A 12,872-nucleotide genomic window follows, 5' to 3' on the forward strand; every position below is an offset into this window, starting at 1 on the left:
CTCGCGCCTATCCCCAAGATACCATCCCAATTGACGGCAACGATTACCACTACGCGATGCTGTACCATCTCAAGCCGCCCCAATGGGCTAATGATGCGTTGATTTTGGCTTTTTGCGCGAGATTGTACAGGACGGGCACCGGCGTTCGCATCGTCGGTGTCGAGGCAGCCTCGGCGTCAAAGAAGAAGAAATCTATGAGTGAAAAAATGAAGACAAAGGTTCAGGAACTACTCACTGAAGCGGATGTACTGCTCATTCCTGTAAATTTTGGGAACATGCATTGGTGTGCAATGATCGTGGATGGCAAGCAGAACAATGTCCTGTACTACGACTCAATGAACCTGAAGACGTACAAGGACGTACTGGACCGCATGTCGTGGGATCTGGCTACTACGCTCAGTGTGACGGGGTCACACAGCACCTTGCGCTAGAGGAAGTTATCTTCCGAGAGTATACAAACTCTCAGTGAACGGCAGTTCACTGGTCCCCTCTTTAATTAAAGAGAGCGAAGTGACCTAAATAAGGTAGATTGTAAACTGAGTATATTTATAGGTAGGTTAAGTTTGTGGTTAATACAAACTATCAGTTACCTATAGAAATGCAATGTCATTTAACCAATGGTTGGTTTTGAATGACCTTGGTACCTTGTACCAAATATCCCGGAGTATGACATGTCATACTCCTGAAGTGTGAAGTGTCACACTTCATGTAACCAGGGTACACTTAGTGCTACGTACCCCGTTACATCCTCCCCCACTTAGGTTCGGTTTACCGACCAATCAGAATGAAGAGATGTTCGTCACAAACTCTCATTCTCAAAGTCGAAAACCATCGACTCGGCCGCGCGAGCGCGGCGGAGGCTCACTTTACAGTTAGAGCCTCGAGCAGCAACCTGTGCGCTCTTCGTCAAGGTCTCCACTTCGACCGTTAACATGCCTCGTGGCACTGCTAAGAGCGGTGCTAAGACACGCTCCAAGGCTGCAGCCGGTAAGGCGCAGGCCAAGAGCACTAAGCCTCACGGCAAAGGCTCTGCACTCAAGGAGGCTACTCAGGTGGCCTCCGAGGCGATCGGATCCTCGGGTGACGCGGCTGCGGACAAGCGCGCAAGCAGGCGCCGCAGTCCGTCGCCCTCGTCTTCAGACAATCGTCCGAACCCTCGGTTCGTAGAACATGAGTTCAACTCGGGCAGTGAGGACGATGCCGAGTTCGAGAGCACTCATGATGCTCCTGCGGGCTCTGTGGGAGGGCACAGCCCAGTGCCCAGTGAGCACAAAGAAGACAGCGTGCAGTCGTCCGCTAGTGATCACGGTGATCACAGTCCCAGGACCTCTGTGCGCTCTGAGAGTCCGGCCGTTAAGGCTAAGGGCACTCCCAAAGCCGGTGGCGATGAGGAAGGGAGTCCTCGCAAACGTCTCTCGCTTGCCGAGGGTCTTGCGCGCGCTAAGGCCTCTAAAGCCGAAGGCGCCAAGCCCTCAAAGAAGCGTACCGCCTCTAAGTCTCCACTCCGCGAGGAGAAGGAGACTCGACGCTCCTATCAGAGTCTCTTCGGCTCCTCGGATGAAGAGGAGGAGAAGGAGGAAGAAGAGGAAGAGGAGGGTGCCATTGTTGAGCCCCGGGAGGTCTCGAATGACCTCGACCAGCAGCAGGAGGATTTCCAAGCTGCCCAGCGTGTGCGTGGGGGTTCGGTGGCGGCACCCGTCAGCCAGGGAGCTGCCATCAACTCAAGAGGGTATTGGCCTCCCGAGGAGAGCTCTGGGGCTGACCTCTTCTTAGAGCTTCTCGTCGCTCCTCGTGGCCTTGTGGGCGGCCACACTTCTAGGGGCATCTATGAACGAGCCCTTGTTCAGAAAGAACAGTTGTTCGTCGACAACGTGGAGGCTGCTCGGTGTGTGCTTCTCGCGCCACACCGCATTCCCCTTAAGGACTTCACGACTTGTCGTAAGAAGCCCGAGACCCGGGGTGGTCTCTATCCTGTTTGGGGATACCCCTGGGTTATGCCCGAGAACTGTCCCACATGGAGTTCTTGTGAGGACATGTTCTGGGCGTGGGTGGAGACTCTCAAGTACTCACCCACGGAGTTATGGGAACTCCATGAAGATCAGCAGCTGTCCCACATCCTGGACCAGCGTGATCTTCGTGTGAGGTTTGCCCACTTGATCAGCAAGCGTATGCTGCCAAGGGACATCCTGAAGCGCGCGGCTTCTAGCGCTCACGATGAGCGCGGGTACGGTATGTATTCATCATCCGTACCCCGTTCGGGCAAGAAGCCCCGGACTACTTATGAAGCTGCCGCCGCTTCTGTTCCCAGATTGCGACAGCCTTCGGGCAGTCAATCAGAAGCCGTTCAATCGGCTCCCACGAGTTCTCGGAGTGGGCATAACCCCTCCACTTCACGAGGAGCTGTCGCTTCCCGCGACACCGTTGCTCCTGGAGGATCCGCTCCACGTGGAAGTGGACTTCTCCATTCCGGTCAAGCAGGGGCGGAGGTGCCCTCGTACGAGTACGAGTACTCGGCGCCTCCCGAGAGCCACTCTCGTTCGAGTGCTCCGACTGCGGGTCCGACACGGGACCCTGAGGTTGACCGCCTCCGTCAACGTCTCCTCGTGCTTGAGATTGCACTTGGCCTTGGGACTGGCGGTAATGCTGCCGCCCAGGCCGGGAATCAGGGCGAGCTCGCTCGTCTTGCGGGTCGCCTGGACCTGGTGGAGCGAGAGGTCGCGAGCCTGCACCTGCGGGTGGACCCGCGGGCCTCTTCGTCCGATCTGGACGAGGCCTTTCGCATGATCTGACGGATCGAGGCTTTGTTGCCACGTCCGGAGCCGCCTGCGGCACACTCCCAGACGTACGCGTATGGTGCGTACCCGGCGTACTCAGCGTACTCGGCGTATGGCGCCGGGGTCCGTTCGTATGGAGCCCCTCCGGCGTACGGTCTTGACCGCAGCCTTGCCGTCCCGACCGAGGCTTGGGTGCCTGCTCCGACGCCCTCGTCGACGACTGTGACCGGCCCTCGCTTCGAGGAGCTGGGTCAAGGGGGGTCTGCGAGTCAGCAACCCCCTGCGGGTCAAAATACCGCTTAAGACGTCCGACATAGAACGTCGGGTGCGTCGTCATTGACTTTGGAAGGTCGATGGTGTACGACGCACCATGTCTGGCCAGGACTGCAAAAGGTCCGATGAAGCGGTGCTTCAGCTTGTTGCTGCCGACAGAGCTAACAGTGTCTAGAGGTAGGTTCCTCGTGTCTAGTAACACTAAGTCACCAATCTCAAATATACTTAAGTTTCCTCTTCCTTGTTTGTCCGAGTACTCCTTTTGTTTATCTTGGGCCGCTGCCATGGCATCGCGGACCCTGCTGACAATGTTCAGCTTGGTATCCATAAAGGATTCCACCTGTTTCCGCAGCGAAACTGGCCTCACATCCGAGACCTGGGAGGAAAGGGCTTTCCGAGCCTCTCCCCCACTTAGAATAGAGGAGTCAGTGTTTCCTCGAAGAGTGAGAGGCACTCTGGGGTGGCGGAAGCCGTTCAAGTAGAACGGCGTGAACCCCGTGGACGCGTGCACCGCGTTGTTGAGCGCAAACTCAACAACTGGAAGCTGCGTCGACCACGTACGTGGCGCTGCCGCGCACACACTGCGCAGAGTGTCCTCGAGCACTCGATTGACGCGCTCTGTTTGGCCGTCTGTCTGCGGATGATCCGCAGTGGACATCTGCAGACGAGTTCCCAGTAAAGGGAACAGCGTTTTCCAAAACGCAGCAGTGAACCGCGGGTCTCGGTCCGAGACAATCGTCTCCGGGAGACCGTGATAGCGGAACACGCCATCGACGAACAACCTTGCGGTTTGTTCGCCCGTCACAGTGACGGGAACTGGAGCAAGATGTACCATCTTGCTCAGCCGACACACGAACACCAAAATTCCGGTGTTGCCGTGTCCGTCGGCGGGAAGCCCAAAGATGAAGTCAAGACTCATCGACTTCCAACAATCAGCCGGTACGGGCAGGCTCTGTAGTGGAGCCGAAGAGTGCCCTGCGGGTTTAGCCCGCTGACATGTTTCACATGTCTTGACGTACCGGGCGACCCACTTGTACATGTGGGTCCACCAGAGAACTACCCCGTGAAGCGTTCCAGAAGGACTGAGAGACCGACAGAAAGGTCTTCTCGCGGCCCAAGTGGCCGCTGGAGGGCGCGTCATGCGCCTCCGCGAGGATGTCGAACTTCAGATCCTCGTCGTTGGGTACGACCACCCGTGGAGGATCAGTGGGCTCCACCCGATAATAGAGGAGGCCCTCCTTCAACTCATATCGGTGGAGCCGTGAGCGCTGTCGCGACGAGAGCCAGTCGGACTTCGCGCTCGTTCCGGCCTTAAGGAACTTGACGATAGGCGCGACAGCCTTCATCGTCCCCGATACGCCATGCGTATCCGATCATATAGATCCGTTGTCACCCGCGTGATGTGGGCCAACTCATAGTCGGGAACGCCTAGAGAGGGCGTCCGCAAGCACGTTGAGCTTGCCCGGCTTGTACTCGACGCGGAAGTTATATTCCGCGAAGAAGGACAGCCACCTCGCCATCCGTTGGGAGAGGTGAGGCGAGTTAGTCGCCGTCCTCAAGGACGCGTGGTCTGTGTAGATCACAAAGGGCGTAGAGCCCAGAAGGTGAACACGGAACTTCACAAGGGCATATTTCATTGCCAGGAGCTCCTTGTCATGGACAGGGTAGTTCCGCTCGGCGGCTTTGAGCTGCCTGGACTGGAATGAGATGACTCGTTCCTGTCCAGCCGTGTCGTCCTGCAGCAATGCACACCCGATGGCGTAATCGGAGGCATCGCAGACGACGCTAAACGGCTTCGTCTCGTCCGGCAGAGCCAGGACAGGGGCCTCTTGGAGACTGGCCTTGATGCTGTCAAAAGCATCCTGGTGCTCTTGCTCCCAGCGCCAGTCGACGTCCTTCTGAAGGAGGCTCGACAAGGGCTTAGCGAAGCCCGCGTACCCAGCGCTGTACTTGTGAAGGTAGTTGGCCAAACCCAACCACTTTCGAAGATCCTTCTGGGATCGGGGCGTCGGCCATGCTGCTATGGCCTTGACCTTGTCTGGGTCAGCCCGAACGCCCACGTTGCTTACGAAGCAACCGAGAACTTTGATCTCTGGTGACGCGAAAACGCACTTGTCGATGTTGGCGTAGAGCTTGTTCGCTCGCATCACGTCCAACACTCGACGGAGGTGTCCTAGATGCACCTCCATGGCCGTCTTGCCTCCCTCGGCACGGCTATGGACGAAAATGTCGTCGAAGTACGTCTGTACGAAGGTACGCAAAGGGCGGAACAATTGCGTCACCAGGCGATTGAACGTCGCCGGGGCGTTAGACAAGCCCTGCGGCATGACGAGCCACTCCCAAAGCATGCCGCTTGGAGTGCTTACCGCGGTGAGCGGGATGTCACTCTCTCGCATCAGGATTTGGTAGTATCCGTCTACCAAATCCAGCGCACTGTACAGTACGCTCCCGGCCATGTTGTTCAACAACACATCCTTTCGTGGGATCGGTGTTTGGGCCGGCACCGTTGCGTTGTTCAGCTTGTTATAAGCGTGAACCAGACGCCACTTTCCGTTCGGCTTACGAACGCAGAAAGTCGGCGTCGAGTGCGGGGATTTCGACTCCCGCACCATGCCTGCCTTCGCTTTCGCGGCGAAGAAGGCATCAATGACCTCGCACTGTTCGCGCGGGAGAGGCCATTGCCTCGTGACACAATACTTTGTGCCGGGCACGAGATCAATCTCGTGCCGTACGCCTCGATCCGGTGGGAGCTGGGTCGGTGGGTGTTTATTCACCACGTCCGCATACTCCGTCACCAAAGGATACACCGGTCCCTTGGGGTTCTTGAGAATCTCAGAACCCAAGCGCGCCTGACGCTGCTTGTTCATGTCTTCCAGGACGTTCTCGTCCAAGACAGAGGAGGAGTTCAGCTCCTCCTGAGTGGTCTCAGGTCTCATGAGTACCATCTCAGCGATCTCTCCAGCCTTGAGGTTGGCCAGGAAAGACTCAGCCGTCATTTCCTCGAGGTTCAGTATCTCTGCAACCTCTGGCAACGGTTCCAAGTGGACACCAGATGCCTTGACGGGTAAACCCGTCTCGCTATCGAAGATGTGATAACACTCTTCCACCGGCCTTGTCGGAGGAGCCCGGGCCCTGGACTCCGAGTCGCTTGAAGCGACGTCGATCGGAACGAAGTTCGGATCCGACTTGAGGCGGCGGTGGCGTCTTTGCCGACGGCTTCTGTGACGGGGAGCTTTGCTGCCCACGTCTAGGGATGTCGTCGCTACGACATCCGAGGCACTCGTGGCCTCGTGTGGTACTGTTGTACCCACACAGGAAGCGTGTTCAACGCCTTCCTCTTCAGTTAAGGTCTGGGCGACCGCGTGTGGCACTGTGTTACCCACACAGGAAGCGTGTTCAACGCCTTCCTCTTCAGTTAAGGTCTGGGCGACCGCGTGTGGCACTGTGTTACTCACACAGGAAGCGTATCCGACGTCTTCCTCTTCAGTTATGGTCTGGGCGACCGTGAGTGGAACTCTGTTACCCACTCTGAACACGCTGTTCTCAGTGTTCATGACAGCTGCAGCTGTCTGCGGAACTAAGTTACCCGCCTGTGGACCTAAGTTACCCACTTGGCCGGCGCCTCTTCTGGGCGCGGCCACCATCAAAACATCCTCGGAGTCGTCATATACGTCGACGACTCCCAAGCATCTGCCGGATGCTTTGGTACCCTGGCAGCCCTCGCGGGCGCCCCGGGTCCTGACAGAGGTGGGAACATGACTCACCAATGCTCTGTCGGACTGCGCAGGGCGGCTGGCACCGATTGCCTTGCCTCGCCAGTCGATCCAGGGCTCGTGCTTCTCAAGCCAGGGCATGCCCAGGATCATATCATATGGATCCATATCGAGAATAGTGAACTGTTCGAGGCTGTCAAAGTCTTCAAACTTGACAGTTGGACGTTGGGGACAGTGACGACCTTCCCGTCGGCCAGTCGCACTGACACCGTCCCGTTGCCCTTGCTTTCTCGCAAAGCTTCGGACAACTTGTTGCTGTTACGAGCCACCGTCTGGCGGCGTGCGAAATTCTTCGACGCCCCAGAGTCAATCAAGATTCTAAAGGGGTGATCGTACCCCCGTACACATCCGTGTACTACGAGCAACCCGCCGCTGCTCTTCGCCGATTCGAGAGTGCGAAGACTCTCAGGGGCTAAGTCCCCGTGGTACGCGCCACCCGCGCACCCATCACGAAGACTTAGTTCTTCCCCAGTAGGGCGCCCCGCCCCTACGGGTTCCCTGCGTTCCCCTGTCCCCGGGATCCTGGCTTCTGCCAGCGACCCTTGAGGACGGGCTTGGGGAAGGACCGTCTGCGGAGTCTTTCCGCGGGACAGTCGCGCTTGAAGTGGCCCATCTTCCCACAGCCGAAGCAGCGGATGTCACGCTGTTCGGCGGACCCGAGTTCCATGGGAACTGGTCCGTTGGGGCTTGTTCGACCGGGAGCCGACAAGGAACTCCCAGGCCACGCTGAGGCCGGCGTACGCGCCTGGCGATGGCTGTATTCTTCTTGAAGAGCCACTTGAATCGCCTCTTCAAGGGTGCTTGCCTGCACCCGGAACAACTGAGTGCGTGCGGGGCCCACTCGAAGGCCGTCCATGAACACAGTCATCTTGATGTGTTCATTGAGTGGGTTTCCCACTAGGGACGCCGTGAGCTCCCGTATCTCTTGCACATACTCGTGCAGTTCGCGTCTTCCTTGTTTACACGCGAGGAAGCGCGAACGCTGGCGGTACTCGTAGTTCGCCGGGAGGAACGCGGCTCGGAGCTGTTCGCACAGCTGAGCCCAGGATGTGAAACATCCAGGGGATGTCGCTTCCCGAGTGTACACCCAACTCTTAGCACGACCGCTAAGGTTGGAGAGTGCAAAAGCAACACGCAGTTGCTCGGTCGAGATCAGAGCCGCGTCCATCGCGAGCTCTACTTCTCGGACCCAGAAGTGAAGGTTCTCGCCTTCCTTCCCTTCATACGGCTTTACCTTCAGCCGTATTGGCTTCGGGTGAGGCGGGTTTGCTCCCGCCGCCGGAGCCTGCAGGTTCTCCCGCACATGCGCGATGAGGCCCTGCTCGTACGCGTCGAATGCATTGACGCGCTCGAGCTGCTCAGCCGGTGTTGATACCACCAGGCTCTGCAGGGCCTCCATCCCGAAGATGCCTGCCATCTTCCGAACCGACTCGAACTGAGAGTCGTTCATATGGGAGAAGTCGTTCCTATCCATGGCAACGAACTTCGGAGGTTCAGGTAGTCTACCCGCGATGGCGTGGATTGACTACAAGTGCTACCAAGTGTGACGGGGTCACACAGCACCTTGCGCTAGAGGAAGTTATCTTCCGAGAGTATACAAACTCTCAGTGAACGGCAGTTCACTGGTCCCCTCTTTAATTAAAGAGAGCGAAGTGACCTAAATAAGGTAGATTGTAAACTGAGTATATTTATAGGTAGGTTAAGTTTGTGGTTAATACAAACTATCAGTTACCTATAGAAATGCAATGTCATTTAACCAATGGTTGGTTTTGAATGACCTTGGTACCTTGTACCAAATATCCCGGAGTATGACATGTCATACTCCTGAAGTGTGAAGTGTCACACTTCATGTAACCAGGGTACACTTAGTGCTACGTACCCCGTTACACTCAGCGACGACTTCAAAGTTGTGTCCGTCAATGGACCGATCCAGACAGACGGATACAACTGCGGATTCTACGTAATGCTGAGGTTTTGGCGATATGTAGACAAGAGTGTGTCGCTGGACGTAACTCCGATTGGTCTAACGCTGTTACCCTTCGCCATCCTTCACTTCGTGCTTCACGGTAGCAAGCCATAATGCAACTAATACAATCTCATTTCTATTGAAACTGGAATCGACCCGCCTAATGTTCATGCGTATGGTTGACCTCCTGACTTCTGTATACCGGTATGTACGAGAGATGTCAGAGGACTTTCGTTTGCGAAGGTCTAACAACTTCCATTCACTATGGATTTTAAAAACAGTGGTAAGTAATTTATTTCGACAATGCCGTGCGGTGCACGGGAAGCTCTGGATTTAGTGTACTTTTATACTGGGAATACCGAATAGAATGAGGGATGGACGGCCCCAACGGATTAATTCCACGGTACTGCGTAGCGTAAAGTTTTACAAGCCTCCACAGTTCCCGAAGCTAGTGCAGTGTACGCAACATGCCGTCAACTTGCTGTCGTGACGCTCTGTCAGGCTATCAATCAACTGGATCGATATTCCAGGTCGACAGCGAACCGTATCGTGTCTGGTCTTACGCGAATTGCAGCAGCCTGTCGTGAGGATATCCACCCAATAGCGAATGAACTAATGGAGCCTCTGCTTCCTGCAATGCTAGACGGATCTCAATGGGGCAAGTTCCTGCGTCTTCGTACTGAAGCTATCGCCACTGTGCTCGTTGGTTGTGCTGAGAGTGATGACTTCCGGGTACGTGTGCTGTATTTTGTGTCTTGAAATGGCTAAACTAACCAATGTTTTGCACTGTACCAGGTGGAAAATCATCCGTGGATCAGCGACTTCATCTGGATCCCGTGGTTTCGTCCGAGAATGTGCATTCGTTCCTGATTCTCTGTGGATTAATAGTTTCGTGGGAGCTTGGGGGAAGGGAAGAAAACGAAACTAGAATAGTGACAGATGAGTGCCTGGGAACCCAGTGAATGTTGCGCTAGTATGGACCAACACTCCTTTAATGTGTATTGAGGCACACGCGACATCGCATTTCGTCTTGTAATGATTGCGGTATATTGTGATATAATATTAAGTTTCCGTGTGCTATCATTTCAAAATTCAGACCTCCAGTCAGATTGCCATAATTGCCATAACAACTCTGGATTAAAATCCAGAGAACACATGGACATTACATGGAGTATTACATGGAAATTAAACTGAGTCGACGCATGGACTGTAGCATCGGCCAATTTTTAACAGCAACGGTTGCGTGTTCATGTAATATTTGTACTACGTAGTATTATACTACCGTACGTGGTACGTGATGTGTAAGACAAAGCCTTGACAACATGCGGCTTTATGAATCGCACCGTATCCAATCTTAATAGCCGAAGTTTACGTTCGTCGATGCCTTACTAGCTGCTTTGACTAGAATTTACCACCGGCCATGAGCCTTGCGTCGCTCCAGCAACTGACGAGTTGACATGCGACCGAAGCGAACTACTACAGGACGCGGAGCTTCTCTCAGTCGGTACAAGACACGGGACAACCCAAGTCCGCTCACCTCCTGTCCATTTACGGCCAGGATAACAACACCACTTCGAATCTCTGGGTATCTCTTGGCCTCGGACCCTTCAAAGCATTCCTTGACAATCGCGAACTGCTTCGTCTCGTCAGCGCCGAGCTTCATACCGATCGCCTGTTGCTTGAACACGATATCAAATACATTCTCCATCCCATCCAGTGCGTTCTGTGGACGAGGAACCGACGGAGACGGAATTGTCGGCACTTGGTGCGCAGGACTCGAAGGAGCGGGGATACGTTGAGGCCAAACGTTCTCACTTCTGCGCGTAGAGTACGACGGTGTGTCCTCCAAGCTGCTGTCTGATCCTGAGTCTGAGAAGCCATTCGGATCATGCTCTGGAGGGTACGCTGGCGACGCCGGCACGGTTACTCGTCGGACACCTGTCGGGTGCGGTTGTGATCGGTTGTCCTGGTCGTAATTGCCCATGACGTACGTATGTAGCAGCGACAAGAAGGCATCCTGATCCTGTTTCTGCTTGCGTTGTGACGCACTAACTGGTGTACGTTTGCCAATCAGTGTGAAGGCGTAAAGCTGCTGGAAGAACAAGCCGTTGGACGAGTCGATCTTGTCGGATGAGAGCAAGCCGCCCGGATACGAGCGTAGCCATGGGAACATGGCGCTGTTGTATGACGTGTCAGGTGTCTGTAGCAGTGTACGAGCATCAATTACGTCCATGGCAGAGATACCACGGCCGATTGAGTCCTCCAAGTCGATCACCCGGCGGGTTGTGCGGTTAAATAGCACCTCCAGCTCGTCCTCGGGCGGTGTGTGCTTCTGGCTGGAGCGTTGGATGTTTTTGGCCTGCATCAGCAGCCACTTGGCCGGCTGCCGCGGGTCACATGGGATGTCGTACGTCTGCGTGCGCACGAAGAGTCTGCAGACAATTGGAGAAAGATTTAGAGCATTTTTTCTTTGTGAATTGAAGACGCTTCCCCTTTGTTTGTTCGGCGTTGCAGAGCGAAGGGGGGCGCGCGGGTGTCTTGTGCGGATACATACCTGACAGTCAAGCTCTCGCCCATGTTGTCTGAGTGCGGCACGGTCTGCAGGTCGGAATGGCAAGTGAGGTTGGCTGCGTTAACAGTAAAGTGATTTTTGCCAAAGAATGACTGCGCATTTGTAAGCTAGGAAAATTCGATTGAGTGATAATCGATCATGCCGATCGAGAGGTCTGATTTGTTGGGGACAGTTTGCATGGATCAAAAGCGTGCTAGAATGTCAAAGCCATCTGTGCGATTCAATAGGATTAACGGCGGCCGTTATTAATACCAGCGAAATACCGCGCCGCACCTCTTTGAATTGCAGCCCTAAACGGATGAAACCAAAATGGCGACGCGTTAGCTTCAGTAAGTATAAGAGACAGGATATGATCGGTGCACGTTTTCATTCTACATGATGACGAGCTCCTTTGCGCTTTGATTTTTTTTTTCTTTTTAGCGGGAGAGGTTGCTTGATAGCGTAGAATGAAAGGCTGCAATCTACGTCTCCCATCCATAAGGTTCACATCACCCACAGACTGAAATACTGAATTGCCTCTTGACTGCTACTTCGAAGTACTAGCCAGCAGTGTTCAATTTGCTCACTTCAACCCAAAATGCTCAGATTGCTTCAACGGAAGCTTCAGCTGGTCGGTCAATCAAAAGTGTTCACAAAGTGAAGCTATTTTGAAATCGCCTTGATGATATAAATGGCAACAGCAATAAAATGGCCGAAGAATACCCTCACTCCGCTCATTAGGCAACTATGCTAGGAGGAGGTGGCTCGAACATCTTGCGGGGTGGTAAGCGCTCTTTTGAGTGCAAAACGCTTGTAGGGAACTTCGTGGAGGAGTCCTACCGTCCAGGCGCTGTGAAGGACGTTCGTGATGGCGGTGCCAGTTACACCAGTAACACACGCATCCAGATGCAGGAAGGAGCGCGTATCAAGGTGCAGGAGTTCGGTGCAGGACTTCGCAATGCCAACGACACATCTAATTACAACTACAGTGAGCTTGTTGGGGCGAACAAGACGAGAGGCTCCGGCACGTGGCAATCGATTTCACAGTCGGCATACAACAATTCCAGCAAGCCCACGGAGTTCGCAGCACCACGAGAGATGAAGGGGCGAACGATGCGGGGCGAAGAACTCCAGAAGCACCGAGAGCGTTGGACCAATGAAAGCGAAGCACTCGTCAAGACCCGCTACGTTACAGACGCTTCTGTATCGATGGACCCCGTCGTGAATCCGCAATTCCGCAAAGAGCTTTGCAAGCCGATACAACCCACGTTTAAGTAGTTAGGAGCCCATCTATAATGAGATCAGAGGCTATTTCCATTCGTTTCTTGTCAAATGTGATAAACTTGATACCTTGAGGAGGTGGCCGCATCTCGATCAAAAAGTTGATTCAACGAGCATGCCATTGGCATCGCCACTTTTGACAATTTGTTATCCCCTCGCTCTATCACCAACCACTAATTTGACGAACTATGTGTCACTAGCTGCGCATTCGTTCTTTTCCCTACACATCACCATAACATACAAAAAGTTAGGAG

At 54.5% G+C, this 12,872-nt stretch overlaps 3 protein-coding genes across 3 annotated transcripts; 2 read left to right on the forward strand and 1 right to left on the reverse strand.

Moving 5' to 3' along the window:
- Positions 1 to 8,579: 8,579 nt before the first annotated feature.
- Positions 8,580 to 9,656, forward strand: PITG_08748 (uncharacterized protein; the record flags this gene model as incomplete). The annotated part of the gene is made up of 3 exons (XM_002902783.1): positions 8,580 to 8,582; positions 9,201 to 9,518; positions 9,582 to 9,656. The coding sequence occupies 3 exons, from the start codon at positions 8,580 to 8,582 to the stop codon at positions 9,654 to 9,656; spliced, it is 396 nt and encodes a 131-aa protein (XP_002902829.1).
- A 462-nt stretch (positions 9,657 to 10,118) lies between these two features.
- On the reverse strand, positions 10,119 to 11,430 carry PITG_08749 (uncharacterized protein; the record flags this gene model as incomplete). Its single annotated transcript, XM_002902784.1, has 2 exons — positions 10,119 to 11,218; positions 11,341 to 11,430. 2 exons carry the CDS (start codon positions 11,361 to 11,363, stop codon positions 10,195 to 10,197), a joined length of 1,047 nt encoding a protein of 348 aa, XP_002902830.1.
- Positions 11,431 to 12,084: 654 nt separating this feature from the next.
- PITG_08750 (uncharacterized protein) lies at positions 12,085 to 12,627 on the forward strand (the record flags this gene model as incomplete). The annotated part of the gene is made up of 1 exon (XM_002902785.1): positions 12,085 to 12,627. The coding sequence occupies one exon, from the start codon at positions 12,085 to 12,087 to the stop codon at positions 12,613 to 12,615; it is 531 nt and encodes a 176-aa protein (XP_002902831.1).
- Positions 12,628 to 12,872: the final 245 nt, after the last annotated feature.

Source organism: Phytophthora infestans, genomic scaffold, assembly GCF_000142945.1.
Source record: "Phytophthora infestans T30-4 supercont1.16 genomic scaffold, whole genome shotgun sequence".
In the NCBI taxonomy this organism is placed as follows: domain Eukaryota; phylum Oomycota; class Peronosporomycetes; order Peronosporales; family Peronosporaceae; genus Phytophthora; species Phytophthora infestans.